The sequence below is a fragment of the Neopelma chrysocephalum genome, unplaced genomic scaffold (assembly GCF_003984885.1).
Source record: "Neopelma chrysocephalum unplaced genomic scaffold, ASM398488v2 Primary Assembly neopelma1_42b, whole genome shotgun sequence".
In the NCBI taxonomy this organism is placed as follows: domain Eukaryota; kingdom Metazoa; phylum Chordata; class Aves; order Passeriformes; family Pipridae; genus Neopelma; species Neopelma chrysocephalum.
Window position 1 is genome coordinate 2,867,039 of NW_020897701.1, and position 19,221 is coordinate 2,886,259.

At 37.9% G+C, this 19,221-nt stretch overlaps 1 protein-coding gene across 1 annotated transcript in view; it reads left to right on the forward strand.

Moving 5' to 3' along the window:
- Positions 1-1,738: 1,738 nt before the first annotated feature.
- TNKS (tankyrase) overlaps positions 1,739-19,221 on the forward strand; it is a 99,841-nt gene continuing 82,358 nt past the window's right edge. Inside the window, exon 1 of the mRNA XM_027676951.1 lies at positions 1,739-1,931. Coding sequence (XP_027532752.1) covers positions 1,739-1,931 — 193 coding nt within the window. The remainder of the gene's footprint in view (positions 1,932-19,221) is intronic.

Genomic DNA, 19,221 nt, shown 5'->3' on the forward strand with positions numbered 1-19,221 from the left:
TGGGGTCCAAGAGAATAGAGACAAAACATACTGAGTCTGTCTCTCCATACTTAGTTCCTGTACTTACTACTGTCCTGTTTGCCTCTTCCTGCTGGAGTGTGCCTGACTGGCTTGAGAGGCTGGCTCAGTCTCAAACCTCTCTGTGAGTAAGATCTCGAAGGGGGTGGTAGCATGTATGGCACAGATGGTATCTTCAGAAACGTAGGTGCCAGAGCCTAACAAGATTCTGTAAGCACGTGCTAGCTATTTTTTTCCCCATTTTGATGTTTTTGTCTTGATGTGGGGGGAAAAAACCCACCACCAAACAAAAAACCAGCAAAGCCCAATCTTCCTACTTGAGTCTTCTTTCAAAAACATCAGACAAAGCATAAAATAAGTCAATTTACTTCACTGAAACACTGAACTTCTCCAAAAATTCAGCTTAGGGGCAAGCATGTAGCATTGCATCCTGTAAGCTAAAATATATGAAATTTGGCAATCTTAAAAGAATTTGCAGTCAGAAATGTATAAGAAAAGAGGTTTGAATAAAAACAATACTACCAGTTAAATTTTTAATTTAGAAAAAAGTATATTTCTGACAAGTATTTTGCTGATTCAAGTGAAATACATATGCATATATATATAATATAATATCAGTAATTACTTTGTTCTGAATTGGTTATGGTTTTTTCCTGCAGAATCCCGTCTATGAAGTGGTTTTGCACCCTTATTTACAAAAAGTGTTTGCAAGTATTTCTATGTCTTGACTTCTTCAGTCCCTTCATATCTCAACAGATGTAGTTATAAGAGTAACCATAAATATCTGCTGGTTTTTATTACTTGTCTCCTTCACCTTGAGTCTATGTGTATTGTCCTGTTTTTCACACTGGTGCAAAATTAGTGCGTAGCTGTTGCTCTGAATTTGTAATATGTTGTGCTTATTTTGCATAACATTTGCGCCCTTTTTGTCAACCCTCTAATGTTGCCATGGGCTTTGTTTTCCAGTTCTGCAGGAAATGCATTGATATTGAGATGGTGATCTGAATTTCTTTATATTGTTTCTGATCAAAAGAGTTTACAGGTGAAATACTGGTTTTTTTAAATGAGATTTTCTAGTTGATGATAATTTACTGTATCAGTGCCTTCCTATCCATATGGCTGCATACTGCATTCTAAGTATTTTTATGTACTTGAACTTTTATGTGTTTATAGGCTTAGTAGGGACAAGAAACACCAGTGAGAATAATAGCCTTTGAACATCCAGTCTGCAGGGTACCAGGTTACACATCTTACCTTATTTGTTACAGTTCTTGAAGGTGAGCCAGTGTGCCATGGTTAAGATTTTCTGCACAAGTGATGAGCCACTGGAAGACTGGGGTATTACTGATTTACAGAGGCGGAGTGACTTGAGATATTCAGCAGGAAAAGGAGCAGGAGTGGTAACAAGCAGCAGTATTGGTAGTAAAGGCAGAAGCAGGTTCCTCAGCAGACTTCCCAGTGTGAGTCAGTGACTGCACAGCATACCAGCTATAGCTGTCAGGAGGAACCCAAACCCGAGTACTGCAAGAGATTCGGGGTTTATGTTTACCATGCAAAGTCATGTGGTCTTACTATATCTTAACTTGCCAACTTAACCTTAGTCCGGAGAAGATCCTTTGCTGCAGTGCTTAACAACAACAACAACAAAAAAAAAAAAAAGGAGGAAAAAAAGAGAGAGAGAAAAAAAAACCCCAGAAGGAAAAATAAAGAAAATTGTGCAATGTGTGTTTATGCCTACATCATGCCGAGGAGACACTTAACAGTAAATAACCTGTGTATACCTGAGGTAAGATACTGTTTCTGCTTTCCCTGCACAGTGCTGCTGCAGCACGGAGCTGATCCAAACATTCGGAACACTGATGGGAAATCTGCGCTGGATCTGGCAGACCCTTCAGCAAAAGCTGTACTCACGGGTAAGATGCATACATCTCTCAGCACCGTTACCTGTAGTTCATTTTGTGTGTATAAGTTCAGCTTCCTTAGAGCCTTCTGCCTTTTCAGGTTTTCTGTTGTGTAAGAGCATTTTAAAACTGTCTTTTACCAGGTTTCTTGTTGATGGAACTGTCATAAATCTGCTGTGCTGCTATAGGTTTGCTTATTCTACTTATGCTAATGCTGTAATTTTCTATTATAACATCATTCATTATTTACAGTGTTTCTCTGTTTTTTTTTCTTTTTAATTGATGCCCAATAAAGAGATTGAACAGGAGCCCCTAACCCTTTAAATAAACCAAAAATCAGGTCAATTGTTTTAAGACCTTCACTGTTGAGCAAGCAAGGACGTTTGTGTAACTATAAAAGTACCTGTGATCTGAAAGACAACCTGCTACTGATTGCAGAGATCAATAGTTACATTATATTTTGCTGCAGATTCACATGCTACCCTTTCCTTCTTCTTCTTCATTAGTCATTTTGGGTAGAACCCTTTCTCATCCATCAGTTTTTTTCCTTTTTAGAGGCTATTAGCTGTGAAACAATGTTTCATGAAAATATCCTAGAGATATAACTTTGTTTTTACAGAGCTTTGTTTTTTTATAAATTAACTGTTGTGGCATACCAGTAAGCATGAAAAGTATAATATAGCAGCCTGTCAAATTTATTTCAAGAAATACATGGTCCTCTGTGCTGATTTTGACATCTAGGAAATAATGTTTAGAACAAAGTGATATTGGATTTTAAAATATATACAATTAGATTTATAGAGAGAGATTCAGCAACTGAGGTTCATTTGAAGAAATAGCTGTTTTTCTTTTCCCTTTATTTTCTCTAGTGTCTCTCTCTTTTTATTGACAGCTTAATTTATAGGTTATATGCTATGCAACACCCGTATTCTTTCTTCAGATTGTGTTCAGAGCACACCAGCTCCCTTCACTTTGTCAGGAACATTTCCTCATCTTCTTTTTTCAGTGCGCTGACTGCTATACATAATTATCTACAGTGCTGCAGTGATTTGAGTGCCTTTGGAACAGGGTACTTTAAATACATGTGATTTACTTTAATTACTCAGTGTCAAGTTTAAACACGTTCCTACAGTGTTAACACTAGTATTAGCTGTGCTAAGCAGGTTAATCTGACTTTTGACTGTTAATGGGTACAGTTGTACAGATGGTGAAGATAGAGAGGGCACGAGGGAGTCAAGGTACCTCAAAGGTGTTAATGGATATATGACATTTAGTTGTGGGCAACTTGACATACCTACAGTTTGGGGGTTCCAGGCTTCAAGCTGCTCTTCAGGCTATGCAACTTCAGAGAGTAGTAGAAGATTAGGAAGGTCTGTGGTGGTGATTTCATGTCTGCTCCACTGAGTTCTCTGGGCACTAGACCAGCTTGTGCTTTAGGCAGTGGAGAGGGCAATGTGTCATAGCAAACAAGTGAAGGTGGATTAGAAGCAGCCCTCTGAGAACATCCTGCCAAGTGCAGCAAGAGCCCTGTGTCCCTGTCCCCGCCCCTAATGCCTTGCACAAGAGTATCCAGGGACCGCAGGCTTCTGCAACCAGTGTATGCTACCAGGTTGTGCATGTAGACACACATGCACAGAGCCACTTCTGTTGCTATATAAGTGTTTAGTTGTTCATAAAAAGATGTCATTTTTGTACATGTTTATTCTTCCTAGCAAGAAAATCAGCATTTGGTTTTATCAGCTTTGTCCTCAAGGTGGCTCTTGGGTACGCTGGGCTCTCTGTGCTGTGCACCTGAGTTCCAAGCTGTGCAAACAGGGTTTGGCTCCGGCGGTAGCTGCTGTATGATGCACGGTAACTGAAAGCTGACACTGAATGCCATTTAAATAGAAACTAGCCATTAAGAGCTGTATTTTTCTGGGTGCTGCCCTGCTTTCTAGCATCTCTGTTAGGCTGCGATTTCTCATGCATTTTCTATATGTTATAACCTTCCGATCTTGCTTCATCCCTCTGGAAAAAAGGGGTCTTAAGGGATTTCTTAGGATCTATCTGGCTGGGGATAATCTTTAGCTACAGCAGTACTTTGCAATTAGGTGCATCAGAACTTAAAGGTATTACTGGATTAAGGATGAGTAGGATATATTAACTTAATTTTCAGTATTTAATATTGAATAGTGGGATTTTAGAAATGCTCATATTTAGAGCTTTTAGAAGTGGAGTGATCCTGAAAGCAGTCTGTAATTTGTTACTGTATTTGCATCTTTAAGCAGGATAAGTGTCAAGGTTGTTTTCATTATGTTATTTTTGGGTTCCTTTTTCTATCTGTGTCTATCACAGAATGTCCTGGGTTGGAAGGGATGTTAAAGATCATCTAGTTCCAACCCCCCTGCTATGGACAGGGACACCTCTCACTAAATCAGGTTGCTCAGAGCTCCATCCAGCCTGGCCTCGAACACTTCCAGGGACAGGTCATCCACAACCTCTCTGAGCAACCTATTCCAATGCCTCACCACCCTCACAGTAAAGAATTTATTCCTAACGTCTAATCTAAACCTACTCTCAGTTTGAATCTGTTCTCCCTTGTCCTATCACTGCATGCTCTTGTAAACAGCCTCTCTCCATCTTTCTTGTAGGCTCCCTTCAGGTACTGGAAGGCCACAATTAGGCCACCCCAAAACCGCCTCTTCTCCAGGCTAAACAGTTCCAATTCTCTTAGCCTTTCCTCTTAGGAAGTATAATAGACCATAGACCATACAACTATAATAGACTTTTCTGCATTGCTGCTGTATTGTTGAAGAACAAGGTTCCTCTTAAAACTTTTTGACCAAATATTTGCATAAATTTATGCATCTGTGTTAATTGCTTTGCAAATGAACTGTGATTATAGTCTCCCTTTGACCTCCAACACAGCAAAAGTGAACAGAAAACTTCTAGGTAATTGATTAAATCTTTTAAATTTTACGAAGAATTGTGTATGTGTTTTAAAAGGGACATTCCTGCTGCATAAAAATAATTTCTGCTGTTCTGGCAGCAGATGCTGAATCCACAATGACTTGTTCTTTTCTGTCTTCCAGTCTAGAATAATGTATAGTATCTTTTTCACCTGAATTACAGAAAGGATATATAATGCAGTAGTTTCTGGGATGACTTCCAGCCATTTTCCTGCAACATCCTCTTAAAAATATGTATTTTGTAAAGAATACATAATGCAAAGGAAGGGCTAATATTTTGATGGAAATGGACTTTGAAAATTTCTTTGTAGATTAAAGTGCGTTTTATAGAAATTAAATACCCAGTACCAGCTTCTTAAAGAAAAAAAGTTACATAATTGAGGAATCTGCTTCTTAGAAAGCAGTCTGTTTTTCCCCTTCTGCAGGATAAGCAGCCTTTGTGTGAGCTAAGCACTTCATGATTGAAAGGGTGAATATTTTGTTTCTTCTTTCTTAGCATCCCTTACTGTTCCTGAATCAGGTTGCCAGAAAAAGGATTGTAATCCTCTTTTTCTCTAGGCTGAGGTGGTAGTACAGAGTCCAAAGACATATAAGAACATGTAAGAACCAGAGCTGTTAAACACATCAGATGAATATCCTAGTTAATTTTATTTTAGCTTAATTGCCTTTGGAGTGTGTGGTTTCTGAGGTGGGAACTCATCTGTGTTGCTGTACATAGCACTGTGGGACTCCCATCCAGAACAGGGCCTTTGGGAGCTTTTACAAGTCATATTAGTCTTCATTATTCTCTTACACTGATTGTTGCCTCTTTAAACATTAACGTCCTTTTATATCTTTCTTGTATAGTGTATGAAGAGCCAACAATATTGTGAATGATTTATGTGAATTATTTTTTCTGTTTTTTTTTTTTTTTTTTCACACAGTGATGCTTTTTTGCTGCGTCTTCCCCATATTGTCTGCTATTCAGAAATGCTTTCTCTATGTGAATGGTCAGTTTTTTACTTGAGCAGTTTCCAAAGCTGTTAGCAGGACCTGAAGGCATTTTTGTTGGATAATATATTTTTGACTGCTCCATGCCACTGTTTTGTGAGGTTGGTTTTTGTTGGTCTCAAGGATTACTCCCTTGAAACAGATCAAAATGAAAAAAGTCTGGAAACTGCTGCATCTCCAGATAAAAGGAGGATTTCTTGTGTAAGAAATAATTTCTAATTTGTTAATAGAATCAATTTTCAAAGTTAAATAAGACTCTGATCTTCCTACTTGCTGTGGAAATAATATCTTTTACAAACAAAGTGTGTCAGGTCCTACTGAGCATTTCTCACTTGTGTTTTTAGGATGTGAAGGACAGCTTGATGAGTGGAAGTACAGCTGGGCTAAGGTTACCAGAGGTGTTACTGAGGATTCATGTTTTCATCTGTTATGTCAACCTTTTAATTTAAGTAGGGTGCATAGTTCATTTATTGACATATTTGCACAAAGTTTTTTAAGTGAACTGCCATTTATGGATAATTTGCCTGCAAGGAAGGGAAAAATCTGGTATTTCACTACAATAAGTTTACTGAACTTACAAGAATGAAAAATGGATTCTACGTACAACTCACGCGTTTTAAAATTAGCAGGAAGAGAAGAAATTATTTTAGTTTGAGTTTATTTTGACTTTTTTGTGGCACTCCTGCAGCTTGACTGTCTCAAATCCTGAACTGTTTCCTTCTGGGTTGTGGTTATTTCCTTTCAGGTTCTTGTAGAAAATTGAAGGCCTTCTTGATAGACAATAGCACTTCATTTTGGAAGGTGGCAACCTCCTCCTCCTTTCTTTTAATTGATCTAATTCTTACATAGTGTATGCTGAAATCAGATAATTTGCACAAGGTTTAGCTTCCACCTTTAAGAAACAGTGTGATGAACACCAATACAAAAGGAGAAGCGTTTTCATGGTAAAGGAGGGCAGGTGCTGCTAGAATGGTTTGGACTACCCATATGTATGGGTCATTGTTCTTTCTGATGTTAGCACTGGGGTCTGCTGCCTTAGAGAAAAGAGCAAGAAATCCAGAGCAGTTGAGGTATCCGTGCCCTGAAGAAAACTTTTGCCTTATTTCATATGAGCTCTTGGCATACATCCTGAAGAAAGCGGTCTGAAGGGCCTCTTCCAACACTTGCTTGTGCTTTGAATGTATGCTTTTGTGATTGTTACTTGTTTAGCATTCAGGTAGGTTTATTCTTCCTTTTTACCAAGACCTAACAGGAAGAAACAAACAGTGAACTCTAGTTCACTGGTATGAGTGTCACGTGGTGCTTTTACATTTGCAGTCCATCGTGGTGCTTTACATCTACCTTCTGGAGAATTATGAGGAGTGTCAGCTTTCTTTTAGGAATGCTCTTCCAGTCTTTGGAAAGATGTGGGCAAAAGGTACTTGTGGCACAGACCTAGAACAAAGTCTACCACTTCAGTGGCCCTCATCTAGAAGCTCTAACTCTATGGATTTATAAATCTTGTCTTCTGTTTTTAGAGAATATTATAATGATTACTATTTTGGTATATTTATAAATATATATTTTCAAAAAATCTCATTTTTTGTTTGGCCTAGTTCCCACTTGCTTCTCTGAAAGAAGTGCACAGGTTACTTAGTAAGCCAGGAGTGAAATGCCTTCCTTTATCAGTTCTGAAGTAGTTATGTTTCAGTTCTTCACATTTCCTTTTTTTCAGTTTGAGAGGAAAGAGGAAGAAACAGTCCTCTCTTTGTTCTAGATGCTGTGCCATACTTAGTGTGCACTTCTTCTATGTTTTCCCTCAAGAAGAGCAGGACTTTTTCGTTAAACTGTTGTCGTACAAAGTTTCACCTCTCTGAAAATGAAGTTGCACTTTGGTGGTGCTGCTGGAATCGCTGATTCTCTTTCCACTTCCCAGCACTGTATTATTATTTCAAGATAACATGTCTTGATTTGAGCACCGTGCTCTGGTATAACATCCAATTGACTTCTGTAGTGATGATTTAATAGCTTTCATGGTGTTTTGTTACTCCAGGTTTTATTCAGGCTAAGTTTGTTTTTTATGGCCTCTCTGGTTGCCGAAGAGCTAAATGTTTTATGGGAGCCTTTAAAGCAATTCTGAATTCTTAAGTTTGTTGCTTATATTCCAGTATGATTCCAGATGATTTGTATTATCCATGCAGTGTTTATTTTTTTAATTTGTCACTACTCCTTTAGTCTACCCATTTTATTGCCCATTCCATCAGTTTCCTTTAGGTCCTTCTAGCTTCTTCTGTTTTCTCTGGTAATTAAATAATATAAATATTTCCTTCAATGTGGTAGGTTATTTAAGACAAGTTGCAGTGTATTTTATCATAAAGGAAACAAGTTACTCCTGCTTTTAAGTGGCTGAAGTATTTTGGTTCTGATTCCATGACTGCATAATTTCTTTAATCTCTTACTGAGGGACTTGTGCAAGGATTTATGTTGTGCTGCCTGAATTGCATTTCTGTGTCTTTATGTGCTTGGATTTCTTCCTCGTGTAACTTTAGCTCTGGATGCTCATTTCATAGGACTTAGTTTTAGGATAATGAGAGCTTCTCTCATTTCTCCTGCTCTGTATTTTAGAGTTCAGTGCTATCATCCTTATCTTTTGTCTATACTTAGTTGTGTGTCTTGAAGTAGCTTCTTTGGAATGTGGCTTTCAGCCTAGATCAGGCAACATTTCATTCCTCGTTGTAACCTTGATTTAGGCAAGGAGTTAAAAGTTTCTAGTCTGTTGTGTAGCTAGTCAAACAAGAAGGACTGTGGGATTTAGGATTGGTGCTTTTATGAAAAGTATGGTTTTGATTTATACCATCCCCTTTGCCAGGTTTTTCACTATTTCACCTTTTTTTTTAATGCTATAACCATTTACTAATATTAAGACCTCTTCAAATGGAATCAAACTCTTAAGTTGTCGAAGAAACAAAGTAACTTTTCCAAAGTTTTCACAAAATGCCTTAATGAAGTCTTTTGTTTTCTGGTTTTCAGCTCTGCCGTTATATAGAGTTGTGGGTGCTTTGAAAGTTTTTGTACCTGATGCACACAAATTTATTTAGCCTGTACTACACATTGAAATTTAACAACATCAAACTGAAAAGAAGCTTTTCTTCCTAAGGTTTGTTGTTATTCAAATGGACAGAATAACAAATAAGATCTCCATAGCTTGTAAGTAAAGAATCTAAAATATATTTTTCATGCTGCCCTAGGAAAAATAGTTGCAGAAACATGTAAGAAGCGCTTCTGTTTCCATAGTGCGTCAAATCACTCATCTTCTTTCTGTTCCTTTGCCTTGAGCACTGACCAGTCTTATACTTTACTGAATATTTTTCTTCTCTAAATGTTGATTAGGTAATTAAGTTTGTTTTTAAGTTTAGGATTTGTTTGTTGGATTTATTTTTTTTTTGCATATTCTATGTTGTACATTTCTGGTTATTAATGGCAATTACTACCAGTCCTGAGACCAAATACTATTTTGATCCCTACTACATTCTTCCATTGTCCATGGATAACTTCTCGGATTGTTGTACCAAAATGGCCTTTTCACACTGTATACTCTATGTGACAATAAGCCAGGTGCAGTGGTCAGAGGTGAGTGGATGGAGAATATTATATTCTGTAACTTCTCATGTATTTGGTTCTGTTTGTAAGTAGGATAGCCATGCTGCAAATGTAACTATTTTAATGTGGTTTTTGTGTATTATCTTTGATTCTAATATGTAATTTAGTCTGTAAGCAAGCATGCAACTGTTACCAAAATATTTTAGCTAGCTGGATAATTCCCACATACAAAAGTTCCCATTGCTTTTATCTCTTGTACTGTAGTTTCTAGAGCAGTCTTTCATACTTGTTTTCTTCTAAAAATGAAGCCATGTTTAAATATTGAAAGTGATGAGCCAGTCACAGCTGAAATCTGTGCAGTCTGTGAGTGCGTGGACAAAACATTTAAGAAGACTTTTGCCAAGCTGAGCAGATGAATTGGAAAGAATGTTAATGTTCTGTAAGCAAAATATACTGACTAGAAAGTGAGAGAGGCAGACAAGCTTAATTTTACCTTTTTATGCAGGTGTTAGGACACAAACTCTGCTTATGAGACTGCTTACTGTTCCCCACTGCCTCATTTGACAGGATGGATGACTATGCTCTGGGGAGGAATCAAGACTGCACAGCGTGGCTGTGCTGGACACTCTTTCTGTACAGAACTGCTGTACCAGTTTTGCTGTGGTGAGAGGGGGCTTGTTCTTGCCACCAGAGAAGTGCTCCTGCCTTGACGAGTAATGGGAACAGGATGCAATTCAAGTTCTCTGTGGCATAGGGCACCTGGTTGGGTCAGAAACTTTGTTTCCCCTTGAACTGTACTACACATGTGCTTGATGTCATTTAAGTTCAATGGTAAGACTTTGCCAAGGAGTTAATACTCTTGAAATTTAAAGGAACTTGGGTACCTGAGTTAAATTTTGTTAGCATCAATGATGAGATGTTTTTATGGCAATGTTTAGAAAGGAGAAATAAAATTGCTTTTTACTTTTCTTGTTTCCTTATGAGATACTAAAAGTCTAAAAGAATTTTTGTACAAATTTTATTTAAAAATGTCTTCCTGCATTGTTTGTGTAACTTTTATTTCCTTCAAAACTGTTGTGATAGTTCTCAAGTCCCTGTGCCTTCATTAACCTAAGATTTAAGGTTGTGATTTCTCTTGTGTAGTAGGAAATCAATTTTTAACAGTATGTTTAAAAATCCTCTCTTAGATCAGACAGTTTACACTTCAGGTTGTGACAGTCCTGTGTGGGTTTATTTGCAGCTCTTTGCAACTTCCGTGCCCCAGACTTTGTCTTGCTCTTTTGCTGGGCTTGAAGCACAGCATGTCTGTTTGTCTCAGATATCCCATTTCACCCTAAGAGGCTCCATCATAAACTGCTCGGTGATGTGCACTGGACTCCACTGCTGCATTTGCTCCTTCCAGCAGTTCCTATATGCTTTCCCATTTTTAAATAAAGCAGGTGTCCTGCAGATAAGATTAGTTTGTTGTGCTGTCCTTATTCGTATACTGAATGCAGAGAGGGAGTCAGGGTTCCTCTGAAAGCAGTATAGTCATAGCAAATGCACATACGTGCAAATTGAGTTTAGTGTGCATGGGAAGTCAACCAGAGAGTGGAGAGGAATGTGTTTTAATATAAATAGACCCCTGTAACATCCTCTTTTTTTAGACTTTCCCCAGAATTCTCCTTTACTCCTGTCCCTTATTTGCTTAGGTGTCTACTCGCTTTTCCCTGAATCTGTCTAATCCAAGTTGCAGTCCTCAACAACCTAGAGTTTAGACAGATGGATTTGAATTTATCAGATTGGCCATACTAGGCATTTCTTCTAAGTTTGAAATGTGACAGAACTCTTGGGTCATTCAAGTCTCTCCTCTGAAATGCCTAGGTATTAATGTTTCTTCTCAAAGAGAGTAGAAGAATCCTATATTTTGTTCAAATACATAACACACAAACACTTATTGTCTTACAGATGTGGTGCAGTTCTTTTAGTATAATTTCAAAAAACTAGATTGAGATAAGCAAGAAGAATTTCAGCCTGAAGGATTCGAAGTTGGCAGAATTACAATTGAAAACTGGTGTTTAAGTCATAGTTGTTAAGTAACCTTCAGTTTCCTAGCAGCTATCAGAATTGCTACCAGCTCTGTCTACAACTGGTGTATTGGAAAGGGTCCAGTATTTCTTGGGTGCAGCTTGTTTTGCTTTCATGTGGTGCTGAGCTTAGACCACCTACCTTGAGGTCTTTCAAGATGAATTTCATGGCATAGAGGACTTTTATAGCTGTAGAAATAGGTAATTGAAATGTAACTGACCTGACTTACGTGATGAGGTGATCTAATTCAGCAGACTCAGATGCAGTTAACATTTCATGTGGCCATGGGTTGGTTCTTTGTTGTGCTGCACAAAATTTTTCAGAGATGAATAAGGAGATAAAAGAAGCTTATATTTAGTATCAGGTAACTTACTCTATCATACAGGCCAAGCACCACAGATGTGATGTGCATCTTTTGTGCCATGACATGAGCCCAGTGTCCAGACACTTGAGGCTATCCACCCAACTTGTTCTGTTGAAGGGGCAATCAATGGAGGAGAGAAAGGAAGGGAAGGAAGGTAACATAAGGCAAATACTTGTAACCTCTTCTTTGTTGGACACATTGCAAAGTATAGTTTGAGCCTGTCAGAGACTCCATTTTCTTTCTAGAAATGTTCCAGATGCCCCTCTACAGTTGATTATGGCACTGTAAGGAGTCTGAACATGGTGCCTTGGTGCATATATCTCTATTTAGAGTATACTGCACATAAAATTGAAATAGAATTGCATTGCTTCTGTGCTATTTTACATATACTTTTTAACTCTGGAGAAAGTTTATGCTGTTTTGTACTGGGACTGTCGTGTGTGGGAGTGTTGCAATTCTCATGTGTACGCACATATGTACATGTATGTTTATATTAGCAACAAAAATGAGGCAGTTCTCAGGGTAGGTAATGGCAGTATTGTTTTTACGTAGTTAAAGCCAAAGTGATGTTTTTTACTGGTGCATGAAGAGACTGAGAATGGAACTTTTCTCTCTGGGTATTTTAGTGTTACAAGTTTATGAATAAACTAGTAAGTTTCTGTTAAACGAAGTAGGCATTTCAGTGGTCACTAATTCATTGAAGCTATTATGAATAATCTAAGTATTGACTACTAAGTTTCAAAAGTCACAGGCTTTAGTCTCATGAGCTTTTGTTTGTTTCATCTTTCCCTATTGCAGGGGAGAAAGAAAAAGCAGTCTCATAGACTATTATTAAAAAAATTGTTTAATTAATGGTTAAAATTATTTAATTATTAAACAAAAATCATCCTGGGCTTGTCTTTACTTAAAACAGAATGTAGCTTTAAACCCAAACCAACCAAACTGTATTTATATCCTCCTATGAAGCTGGAGTAAGAAAGGAAAAAAACCTACTTCCATAGTGTTTGTCTTATTTCTTAATTTATCCCTGAAAGGCAGACAGATGCTGAGGTGAATAGTGCCTGATGAACAAACTTGAATTTTGTAGAATATAATGTATTTTATACTGTATAGGTAGCACTAAAAAGAATTATTAAAAAATTATTTAAGTAGCCGGGTGTTTCAGTTTGTGTGGTGCCAGTATGTGGATCTGTGACTGAAGAACGTGGAAAGTTTAGTTTAAGATGAAAAAAATCAGACAGAACTGTTTTTCAAAACTTGGAGTACTTCTGCTTGTTGAAAGTGTCAGGCTCAACAGAAGATTTATTAGCTTCATTTCATGCTTTCTAACTATTCGCTGTGATCATTAAATAACAATCAAGGCTCTTTCTGTGTGATGAGAGATCACTTGTTATACTTCAATTTTCACTGGGAAGAATAAGTATTAGCATTTAAATGGAAATTGCTAATTTCTTCTTGCATGTGTCCTTAGGGCTCAATCCTGCCAGATGCAGAGTCACCCTATATATGATCCAAGAAAGATCTGTGGTTAAGCTGGGGTTTATTCAGATATTTGACTGTTGCATGCTGAAGCAGGGCCATAATGCTGACCATATCTGGAGGGAAGATGGAGACTATTCCAGTGAAGGTCTCAGTAAGTGCTTTTCTGCTCTGGAGTGTATGATGGGTGACATGAGGGCAGTGGTTGTAGTCTGCGTCTTGTGAGTAGAGAAAGCCTTGTTCCAGATTTTATAAAATGAAGCAAGTTACTTGTTTAAAGTCCTTTTTTCTGTAAGCAGTTTTTTTAGGAGAAATACAATGTGTGGTTGTAAAAGAATAAGTCAAGTCCAAGCAGAATTTCCCATCACAGTAATGAGCAGGCAGACCCATTATTTTTCTATTTTTATTGTCTTTATGTACAAAGAAACACAGGTAGCTTTTTTCTCTTTAAAAATTAAAGTTCAATTTCTGAGCTGCAGAGAGAGGTGTCTTTAACGTGGTGTTTGAGCTTTCATAACTTTGAGCATTATCCTTGATGGGCTATTCATGAATGTGTTGTGTTCAGGTATGAAAAGGCAGGACTTGCCCTTCAAACTGTGTGTGTTGATGTGAGTCGGCTTCTTTTGTGTGTCTGTCCAAACATACTTCTTGGCTGCAAGATGTTTGTCTTGGTGCTCTGTAGAAAAGGGGCCTAACATGTGAAATGCTTTTAGTCCTGGGATTAACATGGGATCTCTTTCCTCTTTAGCTTTCTCCCACAGCCTCCTGCAGTCGTTGCAATGCAATCTTCTTCTTTGGGCATGTGGTTCTTCGCAGTGGCATTGGCAGGAACGTCTGATAATTCAGGTGCACACCACAAGCCTTGGAAGTCTTCCTATGCTGATTTCTCCTTACTGCAAGCAACACAATGTGGACACAGAACAGTAGCCTTTGTCTGTATCTTTGGTCCCCTTTTGTACCTTTTGTAGAAATGAACATTGTTGCTTTGTTGCTTTTTCTTCTTAAAGTTCAATCGTTCTTTTTTTTTTTGTCTTCTGATTTTATGACTAGAGTTGTTTTTTCTAGGTGGTGGACTCTTTCTTCTCATACTTACTGTTCATCCAAAGCCTACCTGATGAGGCTAATTGCTGCTTTTTTGTTTGTCTTTTTTTTGTTTTGTACTGTTTTTCCAAGGGTAGGGAAGGAGTAGGATTTTTACTGTGTATGAGGGCTATTGTAAGTCTCTTGTGGATATACAATGAAGACTCTTTCCGAACTATAGGAAAATAGAAATCTCTGAAATTAGATTGAATTTGTCATTTGTACATAGCTGTTTATCTGATTGTCATGAAGGTTCAGAGTTTAATTTATAATACAGCAAAAATTAACTTTGTGTCAAGATTTATGCTAAACTTCTATGTAATGATTTTGGAGGTGATTTTAAAGAGCATGACCTCATTGGGAGGTAAGAAGTCATCTCTGAAAATGCATCAGCTCTGGTTTTCCTTTATCTTTACGTCTTTCATACATGAAATACAAACTTGGGCAAAAAAGACTCAGGTTTCCATGTCTCACAAACCTGTTTATTTCCAGTATGCTTTAGAGATTTTTCAAAATTGTGGGGTTGTTTTTGTGATTTTTACCTAATTTAGTTACATTTAATCATATGTTTTATAACTTTCCCCTGTAGTGCAATGCAACTGTTCTTATGCTTAAAAGAACTGTATGATTAAGTGCTTTACTTGATTGGTGGCATTGAACAGTTTCTAATTTTAACATAATAGTTAAGCTATTGTCCATCTTGCACAAAGACACAAAATTTTGAATTGGTACCACATTTTTAATGGAAAATTTTCACGCATCTGGCAAGCTATAATGTAAGTTAAGCAAAACTCTTTTGTTTTGGAAATGCATTGAAAAATCATACTCTGTTATGTTGCAACTCTTACTAGAATTAAAACACAGTAGACCATAACATATGAATGTCTATGTGCTATGCTACTCTCTCATAGTTATGTATCAGAAATCTTTGTTTTCCACAATACTTTTTCTATTCCTGTCCCACGAAGACAGCTACACTTTTGTTCAGTGTAGAATAACAGTTTTTAGTGCTAATTTAGAAACAGAGTAGCTGAGACTTGTTACAGGTATGTTATAGATACAATAGATAGACATTGCTGGCATTTTACTTTTCCTTGCAATAGCTTACAGGCCCAAAACTTGGACAAAGGAGTTTTTATCCTGTGTTGCAATTCTTGTAGTCTAATAATTTCCTTTTTACAACCAAAGCAGGCTTTGTCCTGATACTTTATTAGTCTGAAACGTTTTAAGATTAGGCTTCCATCTTATGGATAATAAGCTTATTTCTCTGCTGCTTTGTTCTAGACTCCACAGATCCTGCTGCTTTGGATGATAAGTGTTTCCATAATTTTAAGCACTTATTAGACCATACATGACTCATGTATTAGTCCTTTTAAGCAACTTGGGAAATGAATTGTGGCAGCAGAAATTCTGTCATTAGGTCAGCTAAGTTTGATCTTTTGAGGGCTGATCACATGAAGCAAGTTGCAGAGTTACAGCCTAGATTAGAAGTGAGAAACACAAGCTAATTCAGTGAACAAGAACTGTTTTATAAAAAAAAATGCAAATCTGCCCCCTCACATTTATCCAGTAGATAAAAGAAGCACTTTTCCATTCTTTTTGAGGACATGGAAGAGAACCTGTGAGTTAATTCTTTCCTCTTCAGTTTTCCCATACGTCTATGCATGTATATCACTGACTGAAGAGGAGTGTGTCAGTGAGGAAGCTGTTTTTAACTGTCTCCTCTTAGTACTTCATGAGGAAATTATTTTCATATCTCCAAGCTTATTTTTTTGGAAATAGCAATTTTTGTAGCTGTGTCTGTGAGAGTTAGGACACCTTGGGTCCTGGGAGGGGTACCCTAGGCTCTACAGAACAAAGGACAGTGATGCCTGTGTTAAGTCTGGATGAAGTCTTTAGAAGTAGAAATAAAGTAGCATTGGTATTTAATTGACCCACAAATGTAATGGTCCATCTCTGCAAACCAACTTACTTCCCTTATTAAAACTTCAGGTCAATTATAATTTATACAGGTATTTGAAGCAAGTTTCTACAAAGCTTTGCTTGTCAGTAGTTACTAAAAAGTTACACCCTTAGTAATTAAAATTGCAAGCATTGATCATCATAGCAAAGTCCAGACAGTGGAAGACATGGGTGGTTGGCTCTGTGCAAGAAGCAAACTTGACAGCAAAGTTCTTGTCACCAGATTTCTCCCCCTGCACCTTCCTCAGCTCCCTGCAGTATCTTTGTTGTGGCTATTCCCTGTATCCCTTCTTCTTATTTTCTTTTCACATTTCTATTTGTACACCTTGTTTCTGGCTGATGTGCCTCCTCTAAAAATTAGGTATCTCTCTTGCCTTCCACAGACCATTTTACTGACACATGGAAAAGGCAGGCAGACCTGACAAGCTGGAAGACAACAATACAGGGCTTGTCTAAGATTTATAAAGTACATGTTGTGATGAGCATATTATTTACAGCAAAGTAGCAGTGGGCTTAATTAGAATAATTAGACAGTGCTGTTATCTTGAAATTTCATAAAAATACCATTTTAAACAAAGCAAATAACTTTCTTCTTTATTTCTGTTAGAAAGAAGCTCTGTTCTCTATGCTCCTGAAAACAGAGAAAGGAGGCAGTGAGCATAGGAAGCTGGTGATCATCTGACCAATCCAAAAAAATCTGTATTGCCTTAAATAGTGATATTCATCAGTACAGGATTAATATTTTCTGTCATGTTTGTCAGGATGGTGAACCAAGAGTCTTTTTGGGAATAAACAGATGCAAATACAGGCACCTGAGGAAAACCTACACAGTGCTAACAGATGTGTAGATTTTTTTTTTTGGTAGTGACAGTTGTTTGTAGAACAAGTCTCATATTTCTTTAGTCATGTAGTTGTAGTAGATAGTGAACTCTGGAGATGTTTATTAATCTTAAAGTTAAAAGGAGGCTAAAAGAACTGGGCATTCTCCTTTTTAAGAAAAATTCTTAAATTAGTCGAGTACCCTCAGTTTACTTTACGTGTGAACTGTGGGTTGGCGTTCTTTGTCTGTTTCAGGGTTTTCTGGACATCTGAAAGATCGACTAAAACCTGTTAATCATCATTTTAGTAATTTGGTTGCTGCTCTACAGTGGGTTCCCCCCACCCAGTCCCACCCAGAACTGTTCTCCCCACAGTCCTCTGGGAATTAAGATTAGATTAGATTATAAGGAACTAGATTAGATATTAGGAAAACGTTCTTCACCCAGAGGGTGGTGGAGCACCAGAACAAGCTCCCAAGGGAAGTGGTCACAGCGCTGAGCCTTACAGAGTTCAGGAAGCATTTGGACAATGCTCTTGGACACATGGTGTGATTCTTGGGGTGTCCTATGCAGGGCCAGAAGTTGGACTTTAAAGATCCTTGTGGATCCCTTCCAATTTAGGATATTCTGTAGTATAGATTCTGTAATTACCTTCTTTGATGTGGATCCTTCCAGTGGCCTGCAGTTCTTCAAGAACTGGTCCGGCATGGTTCCCCTCGAGGCACAGCTGCCAGAAGACCTGCTTTTGTGTGAGTTCTCCACAGTTTCCTTCAGGGCACATCCACTTGCTGCGGTGTGGGGTTCTCCATGGACTGCAGTGTCGATATCTACTCTGGGGCTGCAGGGGGCACCTCACCACCGGCACCTGGAGCACCTTCTCCCCCTCTTCCTTCTCTGCCCTGGGTGTGTTCAAGGGCGGTTTCTTTCACACTCACTCCCCTCTCACAGCTGCTGTGAAGTGGTTTTTACCCTTTCTTAAATATATCACTGCAGAGGCACCACCAACACAGTGCTGACAGGTTCAGCTTTGGTCAGCACCGGATCTATCAGAGCCAGCTCTAAGTGGCTGTGTCCAGCACAGGACAAGCCCTGGTCCTTTCTCAGAGAGGCTACCCCAGCACCACCTCCTGCTGCCCAGACCTTGACACCTGCACACAGTCCAGCTTGAAAACTAGGTGGGCGAAGTCTCCTATTGGTCACATTGAGACTCAATTTGTTAAATGGCAGGGTTAACTTCAGCTCCCAAAATGAGCCTCTGCTGTAGTGATTGACATCTGCTGTACTATATATACAGTGCTGTCAGGCTAATTTGAAATACGGCCATCTGGAGTTTAGCCTCACTTATTTAACAGTGCCCATTCCAGAAAGCCCCTTGGGTTCATGATGTGAATATATCAGACATTCTGCTTCTATCCAGCGTGTAATTGTTCTGCAATATATTTGTAATCTTTTTCCAAAATCATATTTATGTGAAAAGAAGTACTCATCTCTTCTTTCTCACTGTAAAACAGCCTAAATTTGCAAATGGCTATCTTTATGTTAAAACTTATCAGAATTGGGGATAGTGTAAAAATAGATGTACCTCCTCTGGCTCAAAACTGTGCAACTTACCTTTTCACATTTTACATGTAGTTTTTTGGAAATATTTTTAAAACATGAATTTTGGATTTTCCGTTTTACATTATCTGTCCTGGAAAAACCTCTGCAGAAGTTAGACATGAAATATTATCTGAATTTCTGTGATTTGAGCTCTCAAAAGAATGACTCCTCAATGTGAATAATGATACTGTTTACTCAAGCCATATGTCTCCTTGGAAGAAACATATTACTCTAAAAAATTTGAATAGTTCAGTTCTGCAATAATTCATGAGTTTTTCTTGAGAGTTTTAGCTGTAATTAAAGACATAGTCTATGCCATTATAAAGTAGTCAGCTCCTCAAAGATGACATAAGTGTAGAATGCAATAGTAATTTGTCAGTGTGCATGAAGAGCAACTATCATTTTTGGTATACGCA